This window comes from Natrix helvetica (genome assembly GCF_964273705.1).
Source record: "Natrix helvetica genome assembly, chromosome: 2".
Classification (NCBI taxonomy): Eukaryota; Metazoa; Chordata; class Lepidosauria; order Squamata; family Natricidae; genus Natrix; species Natrix helvetica.
The window spans coordinates 64,014,028-64,028,704 of record NC_138552.1 but is presented as its reverse complement, the minus strand read 5'-3'; the positions used below and the strand labels follow the sequence as shown (position 1 = coordinate 64,028,704).

The 14,677-nt window shown below is 40.0% G+C and overlaps 1 protein-coding gene across 1 annotated transcript in view; it reads right to left on the bottom strand.

Annotated features, from left to right (window-relative positions):
• Positions 1-14,677, bottom strand: part of CNTNAP4 (contactin associated protein family member 4) — a 285,271-nt gene that overhangs the window by 18,486 nt on the left and 252,108 nt on the right. Inside the window, exon 17 of the mRNA XM_081943209.1 lies at positions 9,334-9,552. Coding sequence (XP_081799335.1) covers positions 9,334-9,552 — 219 coding nt within the window. The remainder of the gene's footprint in view (positions 1-9,333; positions 9,553-14,677) is intronic.

Here is a 14,677-nt window from a genome sequence, read left to right as displayed (position 1 = left end):
AGCATTTTAGACCCATCATCATGACACCTGATTCACCCATGGGAAATACAATGGGCTTTCTCATTCATTATATTGACACATTCACCTTATGTTTATTATAGCTCCTGCTTGCTTTACATCACTTTGATGCTCACACAAGCTTTAAGAAAATAAATATTTATACTATTCTGGTTCTTCCAGGAAACAGCAGTTTCAAAATCCAGTTTCGGAAAGCTGTCTACAAGAGGTGGAAGGTAAGACAATAAATAAATAAGCAAAGAGATCCTTCTACCTAGTTGTTAAGATCAGAAAAAAGTTTAATTATTAATTTTAGTTACTAGACGCTAACTATTGAACCCCTCTAGGATTGGAGAAATATTAGCAACAGGAATTATTGATTTCTTTTTTTTTTAAGAAAAAAGCTGTTTCAAATGTACACGAACAAGGTATGTGCCTGGTGAATAACAAGTAATCTTTTCTTCCATTCAGTTACAAATAATTAATACATTCACAAATATTTGCAGTTGTAATTACTACATAACATTTTGATTACATTATGCATTGATGTAAACCTTATGCCCATGTAGAGACTGCACTGCATTCATTTTGTGTTATTACTTAGTAAATTTACTTTCCAGTGCAGTGTTACTACCACTCTTTTCTCATAGGCAAGAAACTTCAGTGAAATTTTTTAAAAAATGAATTAAGGTTTGAAAAGTTACCAAAAATAGTAAAATTTAAGGAAAAACATGCATAAAGCATTTTCTTGATAGCAGCTTGGCCTATAAAAGAAAACTAGACTTATTTCTCAATGCTGGAGTTATAAAAAAAACCCTCATTAAAACACAAAGTTGAATATCACCCAAAATAATCCATTTAATATCCAGATGTTCTTATTATCAAAATCACATTCCTATAGTAATAGTTATTTCTGTAATTAGGGCACATAGAGATACAGTATATACCCAGCTGTTTTCAGAGGACACCATAAACACAAAAGCTCTTTTCCTTTTGATTTGATTATGATTAAACCATATTCCCAAATTACTCTATGTATGATGTTGCTAAATTAGGCTTAGCCTCAATGATAATCAGTAAAGACATTAAAACGAATATTTTGGAATAAACCAGACTTGTCTATTTCATTATGGTAGCACTATACAAAATCATAAAAATGAGGATTTGAGTAGATGCAAACAGAACTGCTTACAGCATTGGTTCAATACCGTGTTTCCCCCAAAATAAGACTTGGTCTTATATTAATTTTTGCTCCAAAAGACATATTATGGCTTATTTTCCATTTAGGTCTTATTTTCAGGGAAATACAGTACAAAATGCAACTGTCTGGCTGACAATCTTAACTGGGGCTTATTTTGGGGTAGGGCTTATATTACGAGCATCCTTATTTTCCAGTTGAGTCTTATTTTTGGGAAAACAAAGCAGTCTTCTAGGTACAAGTTTCCTAAACTTTTCCAAAGAATGATGTCCTCAGGGGTCTTTGAATGTTTCTACTACATTTCAGTGACTTAGTGGTTGAAACAGTAAAAAAAAAAAATTACAAAATATAGTAAACATTTCTAATTTACAAAACAAAGATAGTTTTTGTCATAAACTCATTGCCTGCTTTTCCTTCTACATCTATTTATTTATTTTGCTATTTTCCTGACTGTTTTATCGGTCATCAAACACAGACACAACATTCTCACTGAAGATCATAGTATAGCCAGCAAGTACACAACCTGCATTCCAAATCATGTATCCGTCATACTTCCGATATATTTTTCCCTCTTGCCATTTATCTTTCTTCCAAGCACTTTTACTCTAGGGCTGAAAACAGAACAATTACATGCATATTCAAACAGAAGAATACTGTATGTACTTCTAGTATTTTGTTTTTGCCATGTCTGCTTATGATAAACAATGTGGGAGATCCACTTCTATGTATAGCTATCCTATATCATGCATAGGTATGTAGGAGAGGCAAAAGCCATTCCCTAACTCAACAATAGACCTATTCCAGTCTCCACCCCTTTATTCTTTGCATCATAAAATTGGAAGAGACCTAAGAAATCATCAGATCTAAACCCATTCTCTATGTCATCCTTGATAGATGACTATCCTGTTTCAAAAACGTCAGCAAAGGGGAAGAAACCACCTCATGCAATAACCTATTCCACTGATTGACAGCTCTTACTGTCAAGAAGGTCTTCATAATGTTTTATCTGTATCTACATGTTTGAAGTTTCATCCCATTACTTCTAGTCTCACCTTCTGGAGTTAGTGAGAATAAATCTGAAGTATCTACAATGTAACAGCCCTTCAGAGATTTGAAGACAGCTCTCATCCCCCCCCCCCCCATTCAACCTTCTTTTCTGAAAACCAAAATACCTACAGTAGATCTTTTAACTGTTCCTTGCAAAAGGTTCCAGTCCTTTCAGCATCTTGGTAGCCCTTCTCTCGACTTGCTTCAGTTTATCAATGCCCTTCCTGTTTATGTGGTATGCATAACAGAGCACAATACTCCAAGTGAGACCTGATAGAAACACTGAAGAACAAGGTGACTACTTCTGCCACCCCGGGCAAGTGATCTTAATTAAAATCCAGATTTTCAATTCAAATTTGCAGGAAGTTATACTATTGTCCTTGCCCATCTTTTCAATTATTTTCCACTTTCTCATTTTCAATAGATAGGCAGTAACAGAGAAATATTGCCTATTTGCCAAGCAGTCAAACATCTCTCTTTCTCTAAACATTTCTTTTGTGTATGTTCCTTTCTTTCAATGGGAAAGTGGGAAATAGAGATCATGTACCTGTCAGGATCACGATCCCTAGGAAAGAGATTGTTATCTCTGGAGTGCATTATGCTTTTGAATGGTTCTGTTTGCGACCCCAATTTGTGTATTCCAAAAAATGAGAAATCAGCTTGCTGAAAGTGATATTACATGATTTGTTCTCCCCTTCTAAACATACACCCAATTTGCTTCAAAGTTAGATCAATACTATGGTTAAGGAAAGAGATCAACAGGCTGATTGAAGGGAATAATTCCTATGAAAAACTTTGTGTTCTCGTATATTGAAAACAGTCTGGCTGGAATACCCAATTGAAAAAAAGCCTCCAGGATCCCAGTAATAGGGAATAAAAATAAATAAAATAAAATACAAATATTTAAAAGAGTCAAGGTATCTTTTCAAGTTAAGATTATGCTGACTTTCTCTTCAACTCTTCCCAATAACAATCTGATAGTTGGATCGTGTTAAAAAAAAAATGACAGGTATAGCAAAAGGGTATAAAGTATGTATTAGGTAATCTTGCCAGAAAGGGGTCTTGACATGCCCTTCAAATGATAGCAGAATCTTTGATGTGGGAGAAAAAAATTGCTTGCCCTGCGCTTGGAACATTGACTTTCTTCTTTACTTATTTTCTCTGCTTCCATTTTTTTTAATTGTGACAAAACACTTCTTTTCTTAAAGCTTTCAGTGTGATGAAAGCTTCACACTCTAATAACAACACCAAAATAGTTTGCAATTTTCTACTTGGTACCATACTGAGAAACCCAGTTCACTTACTTAATACACATTTCTGTGGGTTAACAAGTCCTTCTACATCATAGTCAGGGAGGATATATTGGACTTTGGGAGATCAATACTGAATATTAATCATTTTTTCTATAGAGTCTTAACCCTATATTGGAGTCATGCTTTCACAGCACAACAGTTCAAAAATGATAATTGCCTTGGACCTTGAGCTTGTTTTGGAGGTTCTAGGAGGGGAGTGCAGCTATTGTATACCCTTGACCAAAGATCGGTACACTCCTTCTATCTGGGATATTTGTCCTCTTCCACAGAGCGTGCAGCTTCGGAAGGGAGGCACGTGGAGCAGTGAGGGAGGGAGGGGACACCTGCCTAGCCAGCCAGATCACCCGAATCAACCCTGGCAATCAATAGGGTGATGAGGCAGCCAAATCGCCCTCCCATCCATAATTGGCTTGGAATATTTATAGTCTTAATTTTTTAAGTTAGAGTGGATTGGAGATTTATTGAAAAGTATCAATTAATTGGTGACTAGAAATGGTATTGTTTTTATTTTGATTTCACTTCCTTGCTATGTGTGGCCTGATTGGGTAGAAGATCATATCTACCTCCACTAATCTGATCTGTTGATGACCCAGATTTTTGAATGTTTGGTTTTCCTGCTGTTTGTGTGATCCATTATTTCTGTTCTCAGAATGAAAGGTGGGAGTTACATTGACGGATGGGTAGTTGTTAAGAACTTGCAAACTTGCTTCTTTATTGCACTTGTGTGTGTGTCATTCTTTAAGAAATCCATAAATTATGCATCAAAGATCTCCCAACCCAAATTGACAGACGAGGGTATTTTTGTAATGTTAGCAAGTATTCAAAGACAAAAATAATAATAGTAGAAGATTAATCCAAAGGCAAAAATATTCTTTAAAATTAAAAGGGATTTCAGAAAATAGATACTCAACTCTTTTCGATGATAACTTTACCTTTCATGAGTCAAGTTTGCATCTTTGGTACATTTTTAAGTTTAGATCTAAATTCAAAGGCACCCTTTAGTTCATTGTCAATTTTCCTTATGCAAATAAAACAAATGTACAATTCCTAAAGATTTGGGTTTGTTCCTGAAATATATTTAGTAGTTTCATCTAACCCAGTGATTCCAAACATGAAGCCCACACCTGGGGGGGGGGGATTTGATTTTTAATGGGGGAAACTTGAACCTTGTTTAAACCAAGTTAATGGCCTTTGAAGCTTCCTACACATGAGTAGAGTTCACTTTTTGAGTAAAATAAGAATTATATGTTAAAAAGGGGGGGGGAACCAGGATGTTAGAGATGCTTAGATGGGAGATGCCCCCCAAAAAAGGTTGGGAACCACTGATCTAACTCAAAATGCTGCAGCAAAATATGAATTAAAGCTGATTATAGGTGTGCAAGTTTGTTACATTTTCATTGGTTAACAGTTCAAAGTGTATTTTATGACCCATGAAGCCCTATCTGTATAAGCACAGAGCTTTGATAATCTACAAGAGAAGCTCTTCTTTTCTGCCTCACCATCATCAAGATATTGGAGGAACTGGCAACAGACTAATGTTTCAATTCTTTCCAAACAGTAGAGAATATGACAAAAGAGTACGACCTTCTGTTAAAAGCAAGAAGTGAAAAATACTACATATCAAAAAGCTGCCTTTTTATTGTCAGATGTAGGTAGTAAAGATCTTGGACCAAATATTGCATTCTATCATAAAGGGAATTTTCTCTGTTTCGTTAATAAAAGTTTGTGTTACTTTACATTGTGTATTTATTCCTTAGAGCAGTGATGGCGAACCTTTTTGGGAACCTTGATGGCGTGCCACAAGTGGGGGGAGCGCAGGGGGGTCGAGTGCGGGCGTGACGGACCCATAATGCAACGCGCGACCCCCCCAGTGCGCATGCACTCACAACGCACGACCCCCCCATTTTTACATTTTTTTGCCCTCCCCAGGCTCCAGGGGCTTTATAGGAGCCTGGGGAGGGCGAAAAGAGCCTCCCCCGACCCCCCGGAGGCCCTCCGGAGGCTTCAGGGACTGTCCGGAGGCTTCCCTGAAGCCTTCGGAGCGCTTAAAACCACCCTCCGAGCAAACCGGAAGTGACTTCCGGGTTGCTCGGAGGGTGATTTTAAGCGCTCGGAAGGCATCAGGGAAGCCTCGGACGGTCCCTGAAGCCTTCGGAACGCTTAAAACCACCCTCCGAGCAACCCGGAAGTCACTTCCGGTTTGCTCGGAAGGTGGTTTTAAGCGTTCCGAAGGCTTCAGGGACGGTCCCTGAAGCCTCCGGGGGGCGGGGGAGGCTCTTTTCGCCCTCCCCAGGCTCCTATAAAGCCTCTGGACCCTGGGGAAGGCGAAAAATAGCTTTTAAAAAGGTGAACTCAGCTGGCCAGCACGCGCATGGGCGCTGGCCAGCTGACAGGGCAGCGCCTCGCGTGCCCTGACAAATGACTCCGTGTGCCACTTGTGGCACGCATGCCATAGGTTCACCATCACGGCCTTAGAGCATTAATACCATTAGTTTGGCTGATACATTTTGCACACAATAGGTGTCATCAGAAACATTTCAATAAAATCATTTTATAACTATTTCCTTATACATTGGTTACAAAATAAAGTCTCGTTTTCAGAGAAAAAAGACTCTTATGCTTTTCATTTGGGGTCATTTTTGCCTAAACAGGCAGTAGCACCTTGTCTACTTCCAAACCTTCAGCTCGGTCAGATTTCTGTAATAAAGAAGAATATTAGTAGTTCAGGGTTGAAATCCTTGGTGCTCTCTGAATTTGTTTTTTTTTTTTTTCCTTTTCTTGCAGACATTTCATTATCCAAACGAGGTAAAGCATTTTGGATAATGAAATGTATTCAAAAAAAAAAAAAAGCAAGCAAACTCAGAACACCACCGACAATGCTGATGCCCTACAAAGTGACCTCGACTATGTGTCAGAATGGTCACGCATTTGGCAACTCCAAATCTCAATTAACAAATGCTCCATCTTACAAATTGGCAAACAAAATAAATCAGAACACTAAATACAAGTGGGATGGAAACCACCACGTAGATGACCCTCACTCTGTCAAGGACCTAGGAGTAATCACCTCAAATGATCTAAGCCCCAGAGCTCACTGTAACACAGCGGTTCTCAAATAGTGGGGCGCGCCCCCGTGGGGGGGCGCGAGGCTCCGTAAAGGGGGGCGCGAAGGCTCCCTTTCCATCTGGGTGCAACGGCGTGGGTGGCGTGGGCGAGGCATAATATATCCCGCCTGGAAGTGGCAGCACTTTGGACTGTGGATTTTCATTGGCGCCGCGGGCTGGAGCTGTGCACGAAGCCTGCTCGGGCGGGGGTGGGAGGGAGGGAAGCATGGCTGTCCCAGGCTTCCCTCCCTTCCCCCCCCCCCAGCCCAAGCAGACTTTTTGCACAGCTCCAGCCCGCGGCTCTGATGAGTCTCTGAGCAGTCCCCAGCGCTGCCACTTCAAGCCGGGATATATTCTGCCATGCCCTCGGCGGCGTCTTTATGCAGGTAGCTCGCCTCCCCGCCAGCCCGTCTGGAAGCGGAAGAGCAACAGCCGCTGTTGGGGAAGGGACAAAGGGGCGGCAGTCGCCCGATCTTGCCACCGCCACCCCTTCGCCCCTGGTAACGGCGACTGTTGTGCTGCTGCTTCCAGCTGGGATGCTGGAGGAGCTGCTGGCAGGAAGGGAGGGAAGAAGGGGAGGAGGGAGTAAGGATAGACAAGCAAGAGGGAAAGAGGAAAGAAGGCAAGCAGGCAGGAAGGAGGCAGAAGGAAGGAGGGAAGAATGGAACTGGAAGGGAGGCAGGGAAGGAGGGAGGGAGAAAGGAAGGATAGGAGGATAGGGAAAGAGGAAAGAAGGCAGGCAGGCAGGGGGAAAGAGGAAGGAGGGAACTGGAAGGGAGGCAGGAAGGAAGGGAAGGAGGAAGGGAGGGTGGAAGGAAGGATAGACAAGTAAGAGGGAAAGAGGAAAGAAGGCAAGCAGGCAGGAAGGAGGCAGAAGGAAGGAGGGAAGAATGGAACTGGAAGGGAGGCAGGGAAGGAGGGAGGGAGAAAGGAAGGATAGGAGGATAGGGAAAGAGGAAAGAAGGCAGGCAGGCAGGGGGAAAGAGGAAGGAGGGAACTGGAAGGGAGGCAGGAAGGAAGGGAAGGAGGAAGGGAGGGTGGAAGGAAGGATAGACAAGTAAGAGGGAAAGAGGAAAGAAGGCAAGCAGGCAGGAAGGAGGCAGAAGGAAGGAGGGAAGAATGGAACTGGAAGGGAGGCAGGGAAGGAGGGAGGGAGAAAGGAAGGATAGGAGGATAGGGAAAGAGGAAAGAAGGCAGGCAGGCAGAAGGGAGGGAGGTGCAAGGAAGGAAGGAAGCATAGATAAGCAGGAGGGAAAGAAGGCAGGCAGGCAGGGGGAAAGAGGAAGGAAGGAACTGGAAGGGAGGCAGGAAGGAAGGGAAGGAGGAAGGGAGGGTGGAAGGAAGGATAGACAAGTAAGAGGGAAAGAGGAAAGAAAGCATGTGACTACGGTGGGAGACGAGGAAAGACCGGTGTGCTATGTTATGCAGAGGTCTACTTATAACAATTTTATAGACAAATTATACTATTTACAGTCGCGCGGGGGGGGGGCGCGAAATGTTTTCTTCTTCCTAGGGGGGGCATGACAGAAAATAATTGAGAAGCACTGCTGTAACAGCATTGCCAAAAAGGCATTAAGAGTTGTTAACCTAATTTTGCAAAGCTTTTTCTCCAGTAACATAGCACTGTTAACTATGGCATACAAAACCTTTGCTAGACCAATTCTTGAATACAGCTTGTCTGCCTAGAATCCACATTGTATATCAGACATTAATATGATTGAGCGGGTCCAGAGGTATTTCATGAGAAGAGTACTCCACTCCTCTGCTCACAATAGAATCCCTTATGCCACCAGGCTCGAAATGTTGGGCTTGGACAATCTGGAACTGTGCTGTCTGGGGTCGGACCTAAGCATAGTACACAAATTTGTCCGCTACAACATCCTACCTGTCAATGACTACTTCACCTTCAATCACAATAATACACAGGCAAACAATCAGTACAAACTCAAGGTAAACTGTTCCAAACTTGATTGCAGAAAATATGACTTAGCAAGAGTGGTCAACCCTGAAATGTTCTACCCGACACCATTGTTACATCTTCAAACCCCTCACAGCTTCAATCTTAAACTGTCTACTGTGGACCTCACTCCATTCCTAAGAGGTCTGTGAAGGAGGAGTGCATAAGCGCACCAGCATGCCTACCATCCCTGTCCTACTGTCCCCATTTATTTGTATTCATTTCCTTTGTTCATGTCCATGTTCATACTTATACCTGCTACCTTGTATATGTTTGGCAAACTAATAAATAAATAAATAAATAAATAAATAAATAAATAAATAAATAAACAAATAATAAATAAATAAATAAATAAATAAATAAATAAATAAATAAATGGCACCAAGGATCTTCATGTCAAGATGGAAGCTACAAATAGTCTCCTTTATTAAACCTCTACTGTTTTAGAATGACATATTTCCATATAGCTACTAAAATATGAATTAAATCCATGAAATATAGTTGACATTTCACCTGTATATGGAGCTACTTTCTATTCCATTCATTTTACCTTAAAATAGAAACCACTTTCAATTATGACATATTTGCAGGCACTATGTAAGTTACTTTATATATGGCCTAAAACACATTAATCTATATTTTTTTCCTTCAAAAAGTCAATAGCTATGGATTGTATCCATGTGAACACATAAAATTATTCTGTAAAGGTAGACTTACCAACAAAGAGTTGGCTGTTGAGCTGCAAACGGATATGTCCATCAGATGGAGCTGAATAAGTCCTTTGAGGAAGCTGGTCTACTTGCAGAGACGCCTCTTTGATGTTTCTTTCAGCCTTCACATAGTGCCACTGGTTGTCATTTAAGGGAATAGGTGACTGCACTGTGATTTCATTAGGCCCATTTCCCACATCAAATGAAAATGTCACTTCAAAGGGTGCTATGAAAGTTAAAAATAACTAAGACACTTTAGAATGGCAAGCACACACCCCCAAAAATCACAAAAGTTTAAAAATGATACTGAAAACATGGTATATCCCTCTTTTTTGGTTATAAATGAAAGACAAGATCAATGTAGTTTATTGTAAATATGACTTTATACATCTATTTTGATGTTCTTATTGGATAGATGCTAAGAATAATACTTTGTTAAAACTCAATAAATAATTTAGGTGTAAAGTTACAGTAGAAATAATACCAGTGAATATTAACCAGCTAACTATAATTTGTTTTTTGAAGTACAAATATGTACAGTGATTTGAATTGCTGCAAATAAAATAGTATATTTGAAATATTGTATTGGACTGGTATTAAACTTACTTTCTGTTTCATAGTTTTATTAACAATTTCAACCCATCTGTAATTATTTCAAGAGCATGGAGTATAATTTAAATATTAACTATAGATGCCAAATATTTTCATATTTGGTCATAAATGCTTCCAATTAAAAAAAACAATTCAATATTGTTTTGTAAAAGATTCTTATCTACCCATACAACTTGTACTTATTCAATTCCCAACATATATCTGAACTAAAAGTTCAGTGAAAAGTGAAAATTCACATCAGTTAAAATAGACAATCCAGCAACTTGGCACAGCCAAACTCACTGTAGATGTTGTCATGCAAATTTTCTAGAACTCAGCAAATATTTCATATTCAATTACAGTCATTTTTAAAATGCTATTTGGCCTAAGTATGGCTGGGAAAATCGCTATATCACTCCCATGCCCCTTGGAAGTTTTGTCAATACAATCCTATTTTTTAGAAGAAATACTTTTATTTACAAGAAGGATAGGGACTTCTTACATATTTGGTGAACTGATGATGCTACCTAGTTTGGTAATGAAATGTCTGCAAGAACACCACCAAGTTCAGAGACCCCAGAGTTCAACCCTGAGCTATAAATATTCTCTTCTATCAGAAGAGAATGTGTGTGTGTGTGTGTGTGTGTGAGAGAGAGAGAGAGAGAGAGAGAGAGAGAGAGAGGGAGGGAGGGAGGGAGGGAGGGAGGGAGAGAGAGAGAGAGAGAGAGAGAGAGAGAGAGAGAGAGAGAGAGAGAGAATGTCTGTGTATGTTTTTCTCTCCCATGCAAATATCTTATAGTAGGTTGTTCTGGAAATGTTTAGAGTCATAAATTTGGATCTCAAAGAATCCATTTTGTATCTCTGTGTGCTGGAATTTCTCCCTTTTCACCCTCTCACCACTAGTGATGCCATCAGAGATACTCTGATGAAGGTCATGGAATCAGTACCCATAGCAGGCAAAGTGATAAAGAAATTATACCCCTGTTATATAATATTATGTTCTGCTGTTATAGTAGTTCACTTGGATAGGAACTCTGGGACCATTAATCTCAGCCTCTTTCATATTATGTCCACATTAGGCAAAAAACTGAAAAAATTACAATTTAGATATGTTGAAATTGAACCTCGATAATACAACCTAGAAAATGCAGGTTTGTTGATTACAATTTTGGGTGTAAGTTTATGTAAATTTATGCTAAAAAACAACAACCCAGTGAATTATCTCTTAGCTAAAAGAAATTGTGCAAATGTCTTACCATTGTCTGAAACAGGAGTTAACTGAAAGTTAAATTCTAGTGTAAATTTATGTGAAAAAATCATTTGTTTAATTATACATACATTTATAAATGGAATTCTTCAGACCATTTATTGACTATTATGGACATTAAAACTATGACAGTCTAACATTTGGATGCAAGCTACATATTGGAATCTGCTGTATTGCTTTTGAGGGAAAAGATATCAGTTGCTTCAAGGGCTTCCAGTTAGGAAGAACAGTACATGAGTTTAGATATAATCAGATCTAGTCACAAAATTGATCTTCTCAACATAAATATATTTTTCTACTCAATGGAACCACTCACTGTGTAGACTGTTAATTCATGTCATTTTTGAGCAGTATTATATTGAAAAGGATACTCGTAAGAGGTAATCAAAATATATTTGTTTTTCAAGAATAGGTTTTGTGAAAAATATACTTCTAAAATAAATGAATGATTGATTGATTGTTTGAATGAATGAATGAATGATGTTAAGTAGCAGATTGTATATATTTCAAGTGCTGCACATATACCTGATGAATATAATTGAAATGAATAACCTAGCATGAAGTAGTAAAGTCATTTATATTCAGAGTTTGCTACATTGATGAGAACCAGTCAATTGAATTTTGCTCTTATGTCACAATTAAGGGAACTTATTTTCCAATCATTTTGGAAGCAGAGCTCTTTCCTGAAATCAGTTATTGACTCTGCATAAAAATCAGTAGTGCTGTTTGGTGCTTAAAACAAAACAGCTTTGGGATAACAAAATAATAACATTAAATATGTTGGGGCATCATTAACTGAAGGCAGGACTCCCAATGAACAAGGATCTATATGATAGGTTTGATAAATTAACAAGAGACTAAAAATGTACAAACCTTCAGTCAAGATTCTCATGGAAATAGTTAATTACATATCTAATATATATTCCTGGGTCAATGAAATAATCAGTTTCTTAAATTAAGGAAATACAAAAAACAGATAATTAGCATTTTTTAACCTTTTTAACCTTTTCTAAAATTGAACACTCTCTGAAAACACCCAATAAACTAATGATTTTAAAATGCCTGAAAGATAAAATATATCAATATGTAGATAGATACAATGTACAGTGATGCTTGCAATTCCCTATAAGCTTCTGGCACTTTTAGCAACTGTCTGAACCTACTGCTGATATCTATTGCTCCCTTCTACTTCCTTTTCTTTTTCTTGGCTCTGTATTTGGAGATGGGACTTTGAAGATAACCTATAACAGGGGTGGTGAACACGCGGCTCGCGAGCCGCATGCGGCTCCCGGCCAAAATAAATGAGGCTCTTTGCCTCTTATCATTATTTAGTATACTGTGGCTCGGATCGCGCGCTCCCTTTCGGAAGCTGGGGAGGTCCTTTGCAGGCAGCTAGAACGGGCCACCTGCAAAGGACTTCCCCAGACTTGCTTTGAGGAGCACGGGGCGACTGAGGCTAGTTGTGAAGCCCCAAAGCCTCCACCGCCACCGGAAGAACTGCTGCCACCTCCTCCTCATCCTCCTCTAACAGGCAGCACTGCCGGATTTGCCACCCGGCGCTGCGGCTGAGATGAAGCCACCAAAGCTCCAGCCGGCATCTCCGCGCGTGGCAGCGGCGCCTCCCCTCCGCTCGGAGCAGCTGAGCTCAGTCAGCGCTGGGTTACCCCTGCCCCCTCCTCCTCCTCCGACGTGCTTTTGAGGAGCCATGAGGCTGCAGGAGCCAGTAGGAAGGCGGGGGGGGGGAGCAGGGGAAAAAAAGCCTCATGGCTCCTCAAAAGCACGGAGGAGGGGGAGGGGGCAGAGGTAACCCAGCGCTGAGCTCAGGAGCAAATCTGGTGATTCTGTTGGAGGAGGAGGAGGAGGAGGTAGCAGCAGTTATTCTGGTGGCAACTCGTACTTGTCAGCATCTTCAGCAGAAGCCCTGCCCACAATGAAGAAAGCAAAGATGGAGCAGATCCACGCAGATGACGTCGCTGCAACATGACTGGAGGAGGAATTCTGGGAGTTGAAGTCCACAAGTGTTAAAGCTGTCAGGTTTGAAGACCCCTGGGGGTTTTTTTCCCTAAAGGGTTAGGGGTGCAAGGGTCTTGTAACTTGACAGCTTTAAGAGTTGCGTGCTTCAAATGCCAGAGTTTCTGAGCCAACATTTTGGTTGCTAAGCAAACATCGAAAAAAAATTAGAGGGAACATTGCTTCCGGGTCTGTTTTGGCAGGTCACTGCGTGGTGTGGCTCTCTGACTTTCACAGTTTAAAATTTTGGCTCTTTTTGTCGAACTTGTTTGCCACCCCTGACCTATAACGTTGAACACTGCATAAAAATCACCCCTATTTTATACTTTATTCATTAAACATGAAACAGCCAACTGAACATTCAAAAATGCATTACAAATACCAGTGACTGGTGCTAATGGTTGATACAGTTTTCTGCCAGTGTCCTAGGTATCAACCAAGTACCTTCTTAAAATATAAGATGTTCCGAGTAGCACAGTTTTTTGCAGTTCTGTTGGTGTTATTGCAGGAAGCTGCAATTTGTTGATGTATCTTGTAAAATTCTTGGACATGGTGCCAAGTGCCCCGATGACAATGGGTATCACTGTTACATGCTTCATCCATAGCCGTGTAGTTTCCATGGCCAGGTCGCGATATTTGCTTATTTTTTCTAGTACTTTTTATTTGACTCTGGCATCTCCAGGAACAGCGATATCAATAAACTGTACACTTCGGCCCTCTACAACCGTGATATCTGCCATGTTGTGCTCCAAATGATGATCCGTTTGTATTTGAAAGTCCCACAAGATCTTCACCTTCTCATTTTCGATAACTTTTTCCACTTTATGTTCCCATGACTTTCTGGATTCAGATAAATCATATTTTTTTACATAATGACTAGTGGATTAATTTAGCAACTCAGTCATGTCTAGCTTTGTAATCAGTTTGTGCAATTTTGCTGCATTCACATATTAAATGTGAAACAGTTTTGACTTTGTTATTGCAAAGTCAGCAGTTGGGTTGTCAGTAGATTTTTGTATCTTCACTTTCATGGCATTAGTTTGTAGTGCTTGTTCTTGAGCAGCGAGTATTAAACCTTCTGTTTCTTTCTTGATAGTTCCCATTTTAAGCCATGTCCATGTCAAGTTATCATCACATTTTCCTTCAATGTTTTTCAAGTGCTGTCCATGCAAAGCTTTGGTTTTCCATCTATTTAATCTGTCATTCAGCTGTTTTTTTCCTTACATTCTGCCTTTGTTTCTGTTGTTTTTATGCTGTTCTCCATTTTCATACCCTGCATCAATTTCACTGTACTTTGGTTCACATAATCATTCAAATTTCATTTTTCTTCTTCTACAGTTTGATGGATTTGCAATAGCCCTCTGCCCCCTATTTTTCTTGGCAGGTATAACCTGTCGATGTTACTTCGTGGATGTAAAACGTGGTCCAAGTATTTCAGTTCAGCCAGTCCAGTTGATGATTCCATCTGAGTAGAATATCACTG